The 16,068-nt window shown below is 38.3% G+C and overlaps 1 protein-coding gene across 1 annotated transcript in view; it reads left to right on the top strand.

Annotated features, from left to right (window-relative positions):
- Positions 1–4,034, top strand: part of TC2N (tandem C2 domains, nuclear) — a 31,143-nt gene extending 27,109 nt beyond the window's left edge. Inside the window, exon 12 of the mRNA XM_077180627.1 lies at positions 1,787–4,034. Coding sequence (XP_077036742.1) covers positions 1,787–1,897 — 111 coding nt within the window. The 3' untranslated portion in view covers positions 1,898–4,034. The remainder of the gene's footprint in view (positions 1–1,786) is intronic.
- The last annotated feature ends 12,034 nt before the right edge of the window (positions 4,035–16,068 follow it).

The following is a 16,068-nucleotide window of genomic DNA, read 5'->3' as shown; positions in this document are numbered from 1 at the left end:
AGAGATACAGGATCTCCTGGTAAAGAAAAACATAGCACCCACAGGAGCTCCATTATCTACAAGGTCCTGTACTGTAGTATCTCTTTGAAAGCATTTGTGTGATCAAATTTATTTAACCACCATAAAACTTAGTAGTCTGATCTCATTATTCTCTCAGTCCTCTTCCCCTGCTTGTTCTAATTTACCATCATCCTGCACTTTCTGTCTCTCTTCTTGATATAGTGAGCCATAGCTGTTCATAATGCTCTGTGCTTTTCTTTACCCAGGTAAATGCAGTAACACAATTTTAATAAATGCATAAATTGATAATACAGACTTGATTTTGAGACCCCAACTGTAACATCCCATGTCAGATCGAGGACAGTGCTGTCCTTAGGTAAAAAAAATGGTACTGTCCTATTCTGGTGATGGTTTTTTGTGCCTGCTGAAGACATGCAGCTACAGGAGATGCTCATGTGCTATAAGATATAGAAATCAGCAAGAGTTACGTGAATTTCCTCCATTTTTTGTAGCCTCATGTTGCACATGTCCCATCCTCCTGTTGGTGGAATTAGATTTGAAATAGGAAAAAAAAAATTGTTCTTCTTAGCTGTACTGTCTTGGAGGGGGGGGAAATAACTGAGTATGATTTTTCAGTCATCTAGCAATATGTGAGGTAATGTCAATCTGATGAGTTACATTTCATTGTGGATCTTATTTTTAGGAGGAGGAAAACTTGTGCTCCTCAGAGGTTTTTTGGAAAAGGTTGTTTCAGCTCATGAAGGCAGACATTGCCACATAACACATGAAGACATAAAATATGGCTCAGGGGAAAATGTACTTTGAGCAATTGGCTGGGTAGCTGGAAAAAAATGAATATAGCTGGATCTATTAACTTAGTTCTTCAGAGAATGGTGTTTAATTGGATGCTGTTCTAAGCAGACAATACATAGATTAGGCTGCTTTTACAGGCATGTCTTTAATCATGAGCAAGATGTACATTGAATCTCTGTGGATGAAACATCAGCTGTCTACGGTATTCTGGAAGACATTATTCTCACTTCTTGAGGACTCATGCCACAGCACAATAGGTTAAATGTACTTCATGGTCAAGGTTTCTCAGAAGTCTTAAAAGGACTCATTCTTGGAAGACTTGAGGAAATAGAGTCCTGTAAATAACGTTACCTACTTACATAAGCAGCATTCTTTTGGCAATGGAGGCTGGTGATAATGTTAAGGGGGAAATTTTCCACTTGTACTTCATTTCCTCATTTAATGGCCACTATCCACTAACTTGAGTACCGAGAAGAAACGGACTCTAACTACGTGACTATGTGTGGTATGGGCATGTTAGTAACCTCTGTGGAATGCAGGTTTGGCCCTGGCTGTGGGAGTGTGCTGTTGGAAATGCTCATGAAAGCGCTGGACAGCTCGTGCCGGATGCTGCCTGGCCTGGAGCCAGCTGTGTCTGACACACAGAGCCGCCACCGGCCCAGGGAGCCCCTGACCCCAGCATGAGCATTTGAGTGCAGCAAGGAATGCTCCACTTAAAACATCTTATTAAGTACTGAAACATTATTATGTACTGGGTTCTCTAAACTATTTTAGAGGCTAAATTTAAACACAGACTCCAGCTGAAAGCCAAAATGTTAGTACTAGCAAAGCTGTATTTGTTGCTGTTATCCTTTGGTCCCAGTCTATACATTGTATCTCGTCCTACACTTCCATGGTATTTTATTTGGAACTAGTAAATGCTAGGTTTTGTTATATCAGGTAAACTAATTTTTTTTTTTTTTCCTTAATGCAGATCTGGTTAAGTTCTGATAGCAGCAACAGTGAAGCAGTAGAGCAGTGGAAAGATACCATTGCAAATCCTGAAAAAGTTGTTGTTAAATGGTACAGCATTGGCCCATCTTGAAGACTGGAGATGAAATTCAGAACTGATTTTTCTACAGAAATTCATATGCTATCTAAAATACTATAAATTAAAAATAAAGATATTGTCTGTGCAAGTTCTTCAGAAGTTCTGCACTGCATCATGCCTCTGTGGAAACAGAAAATTCAGTTTCACCAAGAGAAATACTGGCTAAATACTACTAAAAAGAAGACTTGGGAATCGGAAAAAGTGCTCATTTGATTTCACAAAATCCATCTTGAAAAAAAGATGTTTGCCCCTTTTGGATTTCCTAAAAGCACAGAAATTCAATTTTGGAGAGAAGCAGCTTAAATCAACTCTGTTTCACTAGCCACTGACATCATGCTCATCTGCAGTGTTGTCTTTGGCAGACTCCAAACCAGGGAATGGATCATGTCAGTGCCTTGATTCTGGGTACCTGTGAGCATCTGGGCTTGTTGACACCATTGGATCAGGATAAGATGTGCCTGAGCAATTGGGGAAGCTGTGGCAGCAGGAGAAGGCATAAAGGGAAGTACACAATAAGGCAGCACCCATGGGCTTTTCTGATCTCCATTTTGGATGAAGGGTTGCTCAGAAGGCTGTAGCTTGAGCTTGCCCCATCCTTTTCTCAAAACAGAGAGATGGAAAGATAAAAGTTCCTCTGCCTTAGTGATCTTTACAAGAGGGGCCCTCCAGACTTGCTCTGTTTGGGTAAATTCTGGCTGGAATCAATGGAGTAGTACAAAGAGGCAATGACCCTGCCCAGGATCAGAGCCAGTATTTGTAGATTGCTTTTTATATAAAATACTTATATGTAAACCACTTCCTATCTAGTCAACACACTCTAGCATTTGCTTACATTGCCAAAACACAGGCTATCATGTATGAAGGCATAAGCAAAAATTTACTGACTTAGGTGCTTTTTGATATTAATTAAAATGCAGTGCTGCAAGGGATTCAGACTTTTTTAAAGGATGGGCTGCTACTGCAGAAATATTTGTTACATGTCTAGGATGCTAAAAAATTATGTTTGGGAGTATATTTTTATTACTTGTTTCTAGTAAGAAGACATAAACATTTTTATTGCAAATTGTATTTTTCCAACAAAATGCTAAGATTATATTTTCTATTAGTTTCTATATTTTCAGGTGTTTATTCACAGTTATTTTTAAGGGGGGAAAATACTAAGTGTATAAATGATAATGTATAAATCTAAAAGCGCGGATCTCTTAGCACTACTTCAACTACCGGATTAAAAACCACATATTTAATTGACTCCACTGCTTACATGTGTACTGTTGGCTGTCTGGACTGTACAAATGTGTATGTTGGTATAGATGCTGAATAAATCTACCTTTCTTCATAACTGGGATTTAATTCCACCATCTGACAGGAACTAGAGTGGCAGTGAGAGCAGTCACTGCTGGGAGGTACATGGGGAGCAGAGAAAATGCTGTAACAGGAAAGCACATCCTCTTCAGGCATACAGCTCATAGCATCTTTACTTCCAGTTTTTTGTCTTTGAGTATCAGGAAAAAATGGAATTGCTTACAAGTATTTTTTTCATCAGTTGATAATTGCAATGTTGGAAACTTCAACCATCCACTTTGTTGTTGTTGAAATGTAATATTTTCGAAACAGAAGGATTTTTACAGACTTGTACATACTCTGCTTTTCAACCAGTCATTATAAAAGAACTGGAAAAAGGTTTTGCATGTTACTTGGAGAACAAACATTGGTTCTAGCTCTTACTCTTTGCAAAGCTCCCAGTAGGCCCAGAGGATCTTGACTGACACTGATAATTTCCAGCCAGTTAAAACAGTCAGGAGGAGCCTGGCCTGCTGGGAAAAATGAAAAAAAGGAAGGGAGCTGAATTGATATTTTGGAGTGTCTTTATTTGAATACAGGGATCTTTTTTATTCATTGTGGCTGAACATTTTATTCATTGTGGCAATAAACAAAAGTGCAAACTAACTGTTTCCTGATGCAGAATGCTGTTCTGTTTAAAAGGGAGGACAGGGAATTTCCCAGTGTTTTGTAGACTTCCATTACCACAGCGGTGGTTCTACAGAGTTGCCAACTCAGTGGATGCTGTATAAAATGGATTTTTGGGACTGTTTTAGGACATTTACCCTTCTAAAGGCCTTACTAGTCTCTTTTTTTTTGTTTGTTTTTTTTTGTTGTTGTTATGCTAATATTTAATCTTTAGGTTTATAATAAAATCAATTATAACAGCAAATATGTAACAGCAAATATTCCTTTTCCCCCAATTGTTCAGCAGCATCTCAAAGTGAAGTTCAATTCCTACTACTTTCTCTGAGAAAATGCCAGCTAACAACCACAGTTAGTTCTGTGTAGAGCTGTCTGTAGGAGAGTTAACTGCTGACACAGAGGAGACCCATAAAGCTTCTCCATGCAAGGTGCACCCAGGTACTGCAGCACTCTGAAGAGCTGCTCTGAGGCACTGCCCCATCCTGTGCTCATTCTCAGGCTTTGGCATGTTCTGCATTTGTGTGCATTCATCTAAGGATTCAATGAGTTAACAGCTGACAAGCAAGAAGAATGAAAAAAATGGTGTCCTGGGACACTCTTCTATTGGTCACAGCTGTCTGTTGTCCCTCTAAAGCATCCTCAGCCAGTATTTTGATTGTTACATCCAAGTTTACTGTCATTGAAAATACTCATTAAAGCTATTTTGCCAGTTCACTTTATTTGTAGATAGAAGGCACACGTGGTTTATAGTTGGATTTGCTCTTGCTTCTAGTCAGTGACTCACCCAGTTTCCTAATCTAAAGCAATTCTTATTAAAGCAGCAGAGGTTCAGAGATGCACCAGTTTTATTGTGGTCAGCTCCCAAATGGATGTGGATGAAATGTAAGAACAATTATGATCTTATATTAAATATTATTCATAATATTTCACTGAGATCTGTGCCTGCATAGTTAGATACCAACCACAGACTAAACTTGATCAGATTTTCCAAAAAGTGTGTGTATAATTTCACTGGTAAATCAAACAATCCTGTTTTATTTGTTTATAACTAATAGCATTCTGTATGTAAACAAGGTTAACCAATTTATTTTTCAAGTTTTTATGTCTCAGTGATACACCATGGTATCCTTTTTAAGGAAAAAAATGTGAGATTCTACCACAGAAGATGAGTGGGTGTAACAGTTTGTAAACCACATTATCATACAACATTACATGGAAAATAATTGTATTTGAGCATCTGATTTTATGTGATCACAACATAAATAGAGCCATGTTGTTAAATCCATTAGGCATCTCTGGTTTTTCCTTTTGTTGGCAGAACATCTGTATAAAACAAAAGGTGATTTTGTAAGCATTCAATTAAGTACATATGCTGTTTGACTCCAAAATTGTTTGCCTGATGAAAGTTCCCTTTAGAGTTATGAGTTGATTTTGCAGCCAAAACATAAGCTTGTCTAGAAGTTTGGGGCAGGGTTGTCCCACATCTTATTTTCATCTTGCCAACATATATATGACATGGCTGCATAGTTGTGGAATATACCCTCTGTGTTTTTCCAGCTTCTGCTGCAAAATTACATCACCATGTAAATAGAGCCCTGTACATGATCTCATGCTTGGTGCATGGAAAAAGCCATCACTAAAATCAGCACCATGTTTCACAAACACTGCTCCAGCACATGTACATTCTTTTCTCCAGCCTGCACTGAGGAACAGGCTGTTGGCTCTCAGTCCATGGCATAACTCCTGCTGTGCTCAGCAGAAGCAACCAGTCCTCAAAGCTGGTTTAGTGATGGTATGATTTATCTAGAAGGTTATACACAGCTTTTTTTTAAATCTGTTTTTAAAATCAATGAAAATCTCTTCACACTGGTGTTTCTGTAGCAAATTAATTTCATTAAAGTAGATCTGCATATCCTAATGTAAAGCAATTCTTCCCACAGATTTCAGAGTATTTAAAATAAATCCTCTGTGCTTATTTTTCCCCCATATTTGACTGTAGGCTGCTCTTTTCCCTCAGCATAAACAAGTCTGTACACAAGTCTGCTTTTTGCAATTAACTTTCTGCATTTCTGGTAATGTTTCCCCTTCTTTATCTAGTACTGGGACCAACATAATACATGTGTAATTTGCTGTTTAAAGAACTACCTATAAGCAGAAGGCTTTCATTCTAGGGCTTGGCTTCTGTCTGATGCCCTTCATGTCTGAGCTACCTTTGTCCACAGCTTCAATGTTATGGTTCTTTTGGTGCTCCCCAAATTTCTGTGTTGTCTACCTCCATTGAATACAGCAACAGGACAAATGAGTTGTAATTTTTCATGTGTACCTGGGTATCTTCATTTGCCTTTTTCCTCCTCCAAAAATTACCTTAGGAAATCATTTTGCGTGATGAGAAGGAGCAAACTGTTTGTGCTTCTGACCTTTGAGGACAGTAGTGTTGTCTGACTGCCTCTGCAGTGCTTTGAGACAGAGGAAGACTCAAGGAAGAGTCATAAAAAGCTGCACTTCAAGGTGGAGGGAAGCCTGTACCCCCTTCATGCATGATCTGGGAAACCCTCATTAGCCTGGGGACTGGAATCCCTTGTCAGATGCATATTGTATTTTTTATCCTCGTCTTGCAAAACTTTCTGGAGCTGTGGAGTAGCTAAATAGAGACATTTTCCATAGGAGGAATGATACAGTTCACATATTTCTGTGAAGCAGAGAACTGACTAAAAGGTCTTGAAGGTCTTTGAAAAAAACAGTCATAGGAACGTGCTTAGTTTGAATATAGCCAAGCTTTGTCACTTGTCATAGGAGGAGTGGATTCTTACTTTGTGAAACACAGCAAAAGAAAAGGGCACATACACCCCAAAACAGGGCTGGCTTTCCTCTGCATTGGTATCATTAATCCTTTCAACACAGAGGTGGAACTATATATGCTTAGCTGTCTTTTCCTGCAGTAAGAGCAAGTTGGGTTGGGAATTGTTGAAAGAGAGGTAGTGAAGGAGGTAAAATAAAAGCAGTGCTTTTGTTTTGAAAAACATTGCTTTTCAAAGCAATGTAACATGCCTGTAACTATTGACAAAGCTTTTATTTGACATAGCTAAAGGTAGATGCTTACGCATTCAGGTATTTGCTCAGGTTCTACCAACACTTCCTTGCATGAGACTGGATTCATCCTCTCTATTTATATAAGGCTTCATTCTGCTGTGTTCATTGACCTTTGAGCTCTACACCTAATTATGCCTGATTTCCTGTGAATCTGTCCCTTGTGGCTGGTTGACTTTGGTGTGCAGAAAGGGGTAGACTTCTTTTTGCAGCACATCACATGATTACAGAGTTTCTGTCTCTGATGGATTCTCTCATTTCTAATAAGAGGCGAGCCTATGGCAGTTATTCTTTCACCTGGGAAAATGGGAACTGGCTCTCCCTTTTCTACCTGAATGTTCTTAGGTTTTCTTAAATCCTTTGAAGACAGAATTATCTGTGACATCCCTGCTATCAGTCAAATTTGGCTGTAATAAATAATAGGCTCAAAAATTATTGTGGACCTTGGAAGAGAAATGCGTGAAAGCAAGCTCTGCTGCTTCAGGACCCTGGGGCTTAGCTGTGTTTTCCTCAGTTCTGCCACAGGCCAGAGAAGCTTTTCAGATCAGTGCTGATCATGATTCCAGCAATACTAGTTCTCAAGGCAGCTCAAGCAGTCTCTCTAAAGATACATTTCTTAAAGCATGGACATTTTCTTGAAACATGTCCCTCTGTATGAACAGATCAAAGCACTATTACGAGCACATGAGCCATGCCAACTGCATCCACACCGCAGCAGGAATTTTGGCAGTACAGCCACAAATCCAGTATTCAGGTGTAATCCTCAGGTGGTGCAATGTAAACTGGACTGTGCATTGGTAGATCTGAGCCAGCTCATCTTATTTGGGGGTCTGGACATGCAAGCCACAGAAATTACAATCTCCCGCTGAAAAAGAAGATTGTGACTGTTCTGTTCATCTCTTGGAAAGCTTCAGTGGGGTGTGTCAAGGTCTCAAAAGTGTTCAGGGCTGGAAATACATTTTCAGCATCTCACATGAAAATGGGAAAAAGAACCCTCACCTATTGTCTGGACTGATGCAGAGTTACTCTAGAGATCCATGATTTACATTCTCAGTTTTAGTGCTTCCTGACTGAAATACAGCTTCATGATCAACAAGCCTTGTCCATTTGTATCTGTCTTACTCAACAGAATTTCTTAATATGGCAGGGAAGAAGAAGGTGGAGAGCTTGTATAAGCTGCTTGAAAATTTCTTTGCTCTTGTTTTCTGAGCTGCAAGTGGGAAGCTACTTTAACAGAAAATATTAAGATACTGAACAAAAAACCCCCCACAAAAACAACAAACTAATACTTTGGCACCAAATCTGTTTCTTCATGTGATGCAACAAAGATAATTCTTTCTTGCCTTACAGAAGAGACCTACATCAATAATTACACAAAATGCATTTCTTATTAATTAGAATATAGTAACATCAAATATTTTGCTTATTCATTAAAATATAGTATTATATATTCATATCTATGTTACTAAATAACTCAGAGTTAAACCAGCAATGATTTTTTTCAGTTTCCTTTTTCTTCATTTGAACTCTTGTATTTCTGACTTTGAGCAATGCAAATAAATTGGCTGTATTACCTCTGAGTGAGACTGAAATTCTCTCATGCAGTACTCATTCAATAACTGTCTATCTGTAGAGAATATTTGATAACTTGTTTTAATGAATTGGATCTAAAATCTGAATTTTGGGTTAATTTTTACATTACATTACCTGTTTATCAGTATGCAGTATGTGAAATAAAAATTATGTAGGCTGTTGGAAGCAAGGATGGCAAAGCATCTACAGGAAGGGTAGGTCATGAGGGATGCAGAACTGACTACTAACTTATAATTCCAACAAGTGCAAATAAGACTCTGGCTCTTTATCCCTGGAAGTAGTGTTTGAGGCTGTTCAACAGTCTGCAAAATAATGCAATGCTTTAATTCCAAGGATATCTCCTCTCAGAAGGCATCTGCAGCTGTTACAAAACAACAGGGAAGACCAGAAATGTTCCAGTGAAGTGCCTGTGCACAGATTTCTCATTTCTGTGACTCAGTCTTTTACAGGGGAGCCAGCACACATACTTGAGAATGCATCTGCTAAACCTTTAGCCCAGCAATCCTCACCCTAGGGCCTGAGTTCCATGGTGCTCAGTCTTACAGTTAACTAATGTCTTACAGGCCATAGCCAAACAGAGCTATGCAACAAATCTTAGTTCGAAGGATAAAATTAGACAATTGGGAACATTAAAAATATTTCACTAACAAAAATCTGAAATGTTCTGAATCTGCAACACATAAAGATCTCAGTAATTTCAAAGCATGCCTAGAGAAATGGGAAAGGGGGAAGCTTGGCATTTGAGTCTGGTCTCCTGAGAGCACACCTGACAATGTGGTGGTGAGGCTTTTATCACTTCTGAACAGAGATCTATTTTTTAGTTAGTGAGATTAACTTAGACCATGTATGAAACTGTCTTAAAGAAATACACAGACTGCATTACATGAAAACAGGAAAATTACTTAAAATCACATTTTTAGAAAGAGTGAAGTATGTTATAATCTGTGAATTTGGAGAAGTTCATTGAGGCCCTAGGAGGAAACCAGAACACACCTGGAAACTGAAATAAAAGACTGTGACACTGGAAACCATAAAATAAATTTGTGATAATACCACTGGACTGTGCAAAGCAGTGACATCCTGCTCCTATAGGTTTACTGTGGCTATGATTACATAGGCAAACCAAAATATAAAGAAGAAGGCTAAAGAACAAAGGCAGAACAAAGGCAGGTAACAGTAATGAAGAGGTTATAGGAGAGAAATCCACACTGACTCTCCATGCTGCAGCAAATGGCACAATCTAAGACACTGTTCAGCATTTTGGTAAAGATGCAAAAGCTGCAGTAGACTGGACAGCCACTCAGGAGATTGCTCATGCCAGTAACCTGGGCAGAGGTGAAGCAGTGACACTGCTACACCAAAGGGGTTCTTTGTGGTGGAAGGGTCAGGGGACCAGGTTGTGACAGGTAAAGCACATCGTTCTCATGAAAGCACACAAGCTACTGACTGCTGTTAGACAGGGTCACAGAGTGAAAGCTAAGAAACTAATGGGACTGTGTTCATGTTGGAAACTGGCATCCAACTGCCTGGGTGTCAGCTAGAGCCAGAGATGATAAAGAAAAAAATCCTGATATTCTGGAGTTCTGGGACCTGTCAACACACACACACACACATATGCACACACCCATAGATTGGGGGACAAATGGTTTAGGCAGCAGCCTCACAGGAGATGGTCCTGCTGTTGAATGAGTTTGTTACTGCAAATAGAAGTAAACCAGCCCAAAAAAAAAAAAAAAGCAACTTTCTTCAAATGCCACACCACCAAAGAGCACATTTTGCTTAGGGAGAGAGAATTTCTATGATCCCCCCCAGGGAAGTTTGCATTTTTACAGCTATCAACCAGGCAGTCATTTACTCCCAGACATACAGTCCTCACAAGCCTATGCTGAATATTCCACAGGAAAAGGCTGTTTAGCACTTTGACAGCAGGCCTTTTTGGAAAGTGTAGGCAGAAGGTGCAAAACAATCTGAAGCGCAAAGGGAGCACAGTTTTACATTTGTATGGAGACACCACATATTCAGCCAACTATCAGACAGAAAGAAAGGCACATTTTGGTACCACACAGCCATTGGGGCATGATATGATCACACTGATTCGTTGTAGTCTATTCAGTTTTGAGTGAGCAATCATGTCAGGGATAATATTCCAGTGTGCTGAGGCTAATTGCTTAATTTGTGTTTATCCAAGGTGATTGCAGACCTCCCAAATTACATACAACCTTAAAATATTGAAATATCTCCTGAGAGCTGTAATAAACTAGCCTGCTGTTGTAATTTACAGGAAGGAGATGGTGAGGACAAAACTATAGCACAGTAATTTCTGGAGGTGGATACTGAAAGCACAAATGGGCACAGCACACATTTTCAGAGGGTGAAACTGGTACTTTGTGCTTCAGAATGAAGATTCTTGAACTGGCAATATAATAATGTTAAAAAAAAAAAGGAAGTACCATCCTGAGACCATAGTTAACAGTTTTGCACAGATGACACAGTTATGCATTGCTTCACTTTCTACTGGGAAAGCCCCAGCTGCAGAACAGCATTGAGCTGTAGTCATCATCTTTCAAGACAGATACAGAACAAAATAGAGTGAGTTTAAAGGAAATTATGATATCAAGAACAAGAAAATCTGATCTGTGAGTAAGGAGTAAGGTACTGGGTGGTTGAAGATGGAAAAGATAAAGCATTGAGATAAAAATTCTAATATGCACGTTTGTGGAAAAGGAAGACAAAGATTGACTGCTCTCCATGTCACCAGGGGTGAACTGAATATTCATATCAGATATGAGATTATAGTATCATCACAGATTACAAGGAGGTTTCAGCTAGAAAATATCTGCTTTTATTTTTCAAATGGCCCAGCAATATTTTACTATCTCTATAAAGTACTGAAGCAAAAAGAATGTTCTCAGATACAATCTGAGTATCTTAAAAGTTTGATTATTACTGAACATGAATGAGAAGGTGGTTTTCTTTACTTCTTTGGTCTGCTGTCCTGCAGAAGAGTCTTTATAAAACAGTTCTTTCCAGCAATTCAAGAATTATATATGGGAAGTTTTAGTGACATCAAAATTATATCTCTTTTTGACTGGCTTTTTAATCCTTTCATAGTAGTTTGGCAGTATTCAGAAATAAGACTTTTGCAAAGGGAGTGTGATGCACTCATGTCACCACTTTTGAGGAAATAATCTTGTGTAATTCACCCATTGGGTAGATATTTATTTCTGATACAGTAATGGTCCACATGGTAAATATAATGGTAGTATTACCATAAAGCACGACTTTCAGCAAACACAGCTTCTCCACTTTTGTTTAATCCACTAATTCTCTGCTGTCTGTTCTGTCTCACAAACATTGCTCTGTAAAAGCTTTCCATTACATCAGGTTTGAACAAAAAGCTAAAACAAAGGTTCATTGACTTCCTCAGCCAGGGGCCTCATCACACTTTCCTTGAGCACCTTTCTTTACAAGGGGTGGGTCAAGTACACATGGGGTTCCTTGTTGGGCCATCAGCCAGAAATATGAGTTTATAAAGTACTATTGAAAAAGTGTAGTAATTGTTGTTTCCTGATCTCTTTTGAAAGCTCTTCTATTGATTTTCACGGCCCAAGTCCACTTTCGGCACTGTAGTTATTAACAGTGACTTTAAATGAAACAAGATGAAGATGCCTGCAATAAAATCATGGTGGTATAGGACCAGCATGGGATTTGTTCCAGTTACCTCTCCTGAAACAAATAGAACCATACTGAAATCAGTAAAAATGCTTTAAATTTGAGGGTTTTTTCTTTTTAAGTGTCATCCCATGGTACCATCAGTTTCTTTTTCACTTAGAATCTGGAATCTAATGTTTCTGTCTATGGGGATGGCAAGGATTTCGTCAGAGAGAGCAGCTATGCTAATAATTTGGAACAGAACACAGGCAGCAAAAAAATATAGTCTGTTCTTGGTTCTAAGCTGAATTTGCCTTAACTTGGTGAACTGTTGGCTGCTTTGAACTTGACTATGTTTTGACTTGTTAAGAAGTAAAAGGTAATTTAAAAACTCCCACATTCTGTATGAATGGGACACATGCATAGGGAAAAGTTTAAGAAGGGAACTTTTGCTTATGTATCTGCAATGCACAGTTGGAAACCAAGCAGCACCACCAGAGACTTTTACAATTAATTTATTTGCATTTCAGTCCCAACTTATCTACATTATAGTATAGTCTGTATCACAATCCAGATGAAATTGAATAAGCACATCCTGAATTTCAAAGCCCTTCTGTATCCAGTCATATTTGTTAAGAGTTTGACGCACAAGCAGCTTTGCTGATTCCCGAACAGGTTCAGGTATAACAGGACCGGGCCTACCATGTCTCATGTTGATTTTTCTGATTATGATATTTTATTACACTTCATTTATACATTGAAACGATTTCTTTTTTTTTTTACAGAGCTTCCTGTTGGCAACGTGCCACTATGTGAATGGCATATAGTCTTGACTCCTTTTGTAGTATCATGTGGTCTAATGCCAACTTTTTGTTTAAAAAGGGTGTGAAAGGATTTGGTCTATAAGAAAATGATGCTAAGCATTAGCTATGACATCATTTGAGTACCTGCCTCATGCACAACCCCAGATACTCTCAGAGATACAAACTAGAACAGATTTCAGCAAGAATTCTGCCATAAAATCCTTTCTGTCTTTAGTTTCTAGCTTAAGTAAAAGTTTTGTTCTTATGCATAATCAAATTTTAGCTCATAAAAAATACCTAACTACTATAAATGTATGCTCTGGACAAAGGCCAACTATGATAACCATACTTGGCCTTGGTAAGTGTCAAATTAATTTCCAAAGCTGTTTAATGTGGTTATCAATTTCCCATTTCCATTTGTTATGCAGTGTTGCTAGGTGCTTTTATAACAACTCTGATACAACCTCTGCTCAGCTGATTTTGTGAGTTTTCCTCTGGGCACAGAAAGCTTTTAAAATGCATAGGTTGTATTACAGCAATAAAAACATCAAAACAGAAATCATTAATAGATATTTTTACAGATGAAAATGAATATGCAGATGATCTAGCTTATTTTCAAATTACTTAGACCTTCCTTGGAATGAGTATTAATTTAAATTAGAAAAACAATGGCCATAAATGGTTCCAAGATTTTTATGTAAAGCTCTGCATGAAAAATGGAACAGAATTAAGTGATTTAATTGAGCACTTATTGTCATGTTCTCTTCATAAGATGTTTTCTTGTGGAACAGGCAAAACAAATTATTATTATTATTATTTAGTTCCACTGCTAATTTTTTGAAAAAATATTAGGTCTGTAGGTAAGGTCTTAGGCCCTTAGAAACCAATGGAGTTACTTTTGAAAAGTAATTTCTAATGCTGTTCTTTTCCTAAGGAGAATATGTCTGTTAATAAGAAATGACAGAATCATCATTAATTTTACTTATTTTCTGGATAATTTTCTGGATTCATTGCCTCAGGTATATTCCACAAAGATGGAATAAGAAAGAAACAGAAGACTTAAGAACAAGCCATGCCCAAATGACTATGGGGTAGCAGAAAAATGATGTGGGCTTCTCAGTGTGAGTTTGTGCATCTGGTTTGTGGGTATCTACAGAGGAACCTGCAGAAGGAACTGTAGGATAAACTGGCACAAGGACCACAAGAGAGTTGTGTGCAGATGAAGGCCCCCAGAAGAACAGAAAAGCCCAAAAGGTAGCAGGCAGCTGACCCATGAACAATAGAGCTGAGCTTTGCTAGACCCTTGTGCTACTCTGGCAATACCAACTATTCCTGAAGACTATTTAATTATTCAGTGTGCTCTGGCTGCTTTAAAATGCTCTGGAGTAAATCAGACCAAATGAACCTTTTTTTCATAGCCATCAAGTTAAAGCATGAGAAAGCAGAGATTGAAGTAATTTTCATGCTCAAATGATGTATTTTTTGTATCTTCAATGTGCTACTTTTTCATTAACCTTAATTACAAGTTTTCTTGGTTTATCATTTTTAGTTTAGGAGTAATAACAACATCACTCTATAGTCATCTGGAAAAAATTGTCTGGATTTTACTCTACATTATGAAATCCATTTTCAAGTAGTTTTGTCAGTGACTAATTCCAAGCATTGGTTGAAACAGCTTTTGCGGAAAATTAGATACACATTTTTAAACAAAAAGACTGATTTCTGGGGAAAATCTTGTTTTCTTTTAAATTAACTAATTAAATACTCAGAAATAGTCTCTTAGCCAAAAACTGAAAAGCCTCACTTTGGAAATACTCCCATATCTTCCTATGGGAGCTGTAGCTCAAATGATTCATTGTGCTCTGTTAGGAGTTGCTCTCTGCAAGGAGACTGCAGCTCCAAGGAAGCACTGCAGGCAATTGACATGACAGGAGACTGACACACACTGTCACAAGCCAAACCTGAAACCTTGGGTACAGCTCCAAGGAACCAGCAGGGTGACATTTTCTAGACTCTAGCTTTTGGAACTCGTAGGGAATAGCTGGAAATGTGGCTTCTTCTTGTATATTCCAAGATTCTACGCCTCCTGCAACATAAAATTTCCAAGAGCAACGGACTAAAAATTACTATCAACTTGTCTTTCTCCTTGCTCCTTTGAAACTGGCATTATTCACACACTGGAACATGGGAACCACACAAGGTTTTGATATTGTGGGAATATGGCACCAGTCATACCGGTCCCACTATCTTCCAGAAGTGTCATCTGACAGCTGACTGGTGTCTGCACTTTTGTTTGCATATGACAATTAGAATTTATATAACCCTTAACTATACTGTAAAGAAAGTTCATCCATCAACACAGCTTAATACACAGTCTTATCTTACCTTAGGCTTCCACTCTTTGCCATTCAACATATGGTTTCACTTTGAAAGAACAGACTTACAATAAATGGTATCATCAGCAGGCTGATAAATGCTGGAATTCGTAACACGACATCTGTTGGAGGAAGATCTCCCATTCCTAGTCAATGCTTAATTGCTTTTTAAAATATTAACTTTTGCTATATATTTAGGCATTGAGTACTGTATAAAGGAAAAGAAATTATGATTCTTGCCCATCTCTCCAACAATTTAATTTTTTTCATTTATTTAACATGTACAATGCTGGTGTTTGGATACTTAACAGAGATGTTAACCTCAAGATCCTTTGCATTTAAGAGACAAATAGAATCTTAGGTCTACCTCAATGGCCCTGGGTTTGCTGCTCTTGTAATGTGGCACATCCAAAGTTCTGAATAGTGGAATTTACATTTCACAGTGCAAATGTAGTGGAATCACTGGCTGCTGCAAGGTTCCTGAAAAGCTACTGGCCCAGGTGAAGACTTGGGCCTGCCTGTATGAAGCATTTTGCTTGGAGGTCAGATGAGGTGCAGACGTGACAGAGATCCTTGAGGTTTCTGAGGTTCCTTGTGTTTCTTCTTCTTTTTGTGACATCACCAGAATATATGCAGTTTCCACTTCAACCATCAGTGCTTTTTGCCTAGGCAGTGAAAGAGGTCACTGCAG

Source organism: Agelaius phoeniceus, chromosome 6 (assembly GCF_051311805.1).
Source record: "Agelaius phoeniceus isolate bAgePho1 chromosome 6, bAgePho1.hap1, whole genome shotgun sequence".
Taxonomy (NCBI): Eukaryota; Metazoa; Chordata; class Aves; order Passeriformes; family Icteridae; genus Agelaius; species Agelaius phoeniceus.
The sequence above is the reverse complement of the archived record's forward strand: the minus strand, read 5'-3'. Positions and strand labels throughout refer to the sequence as shown.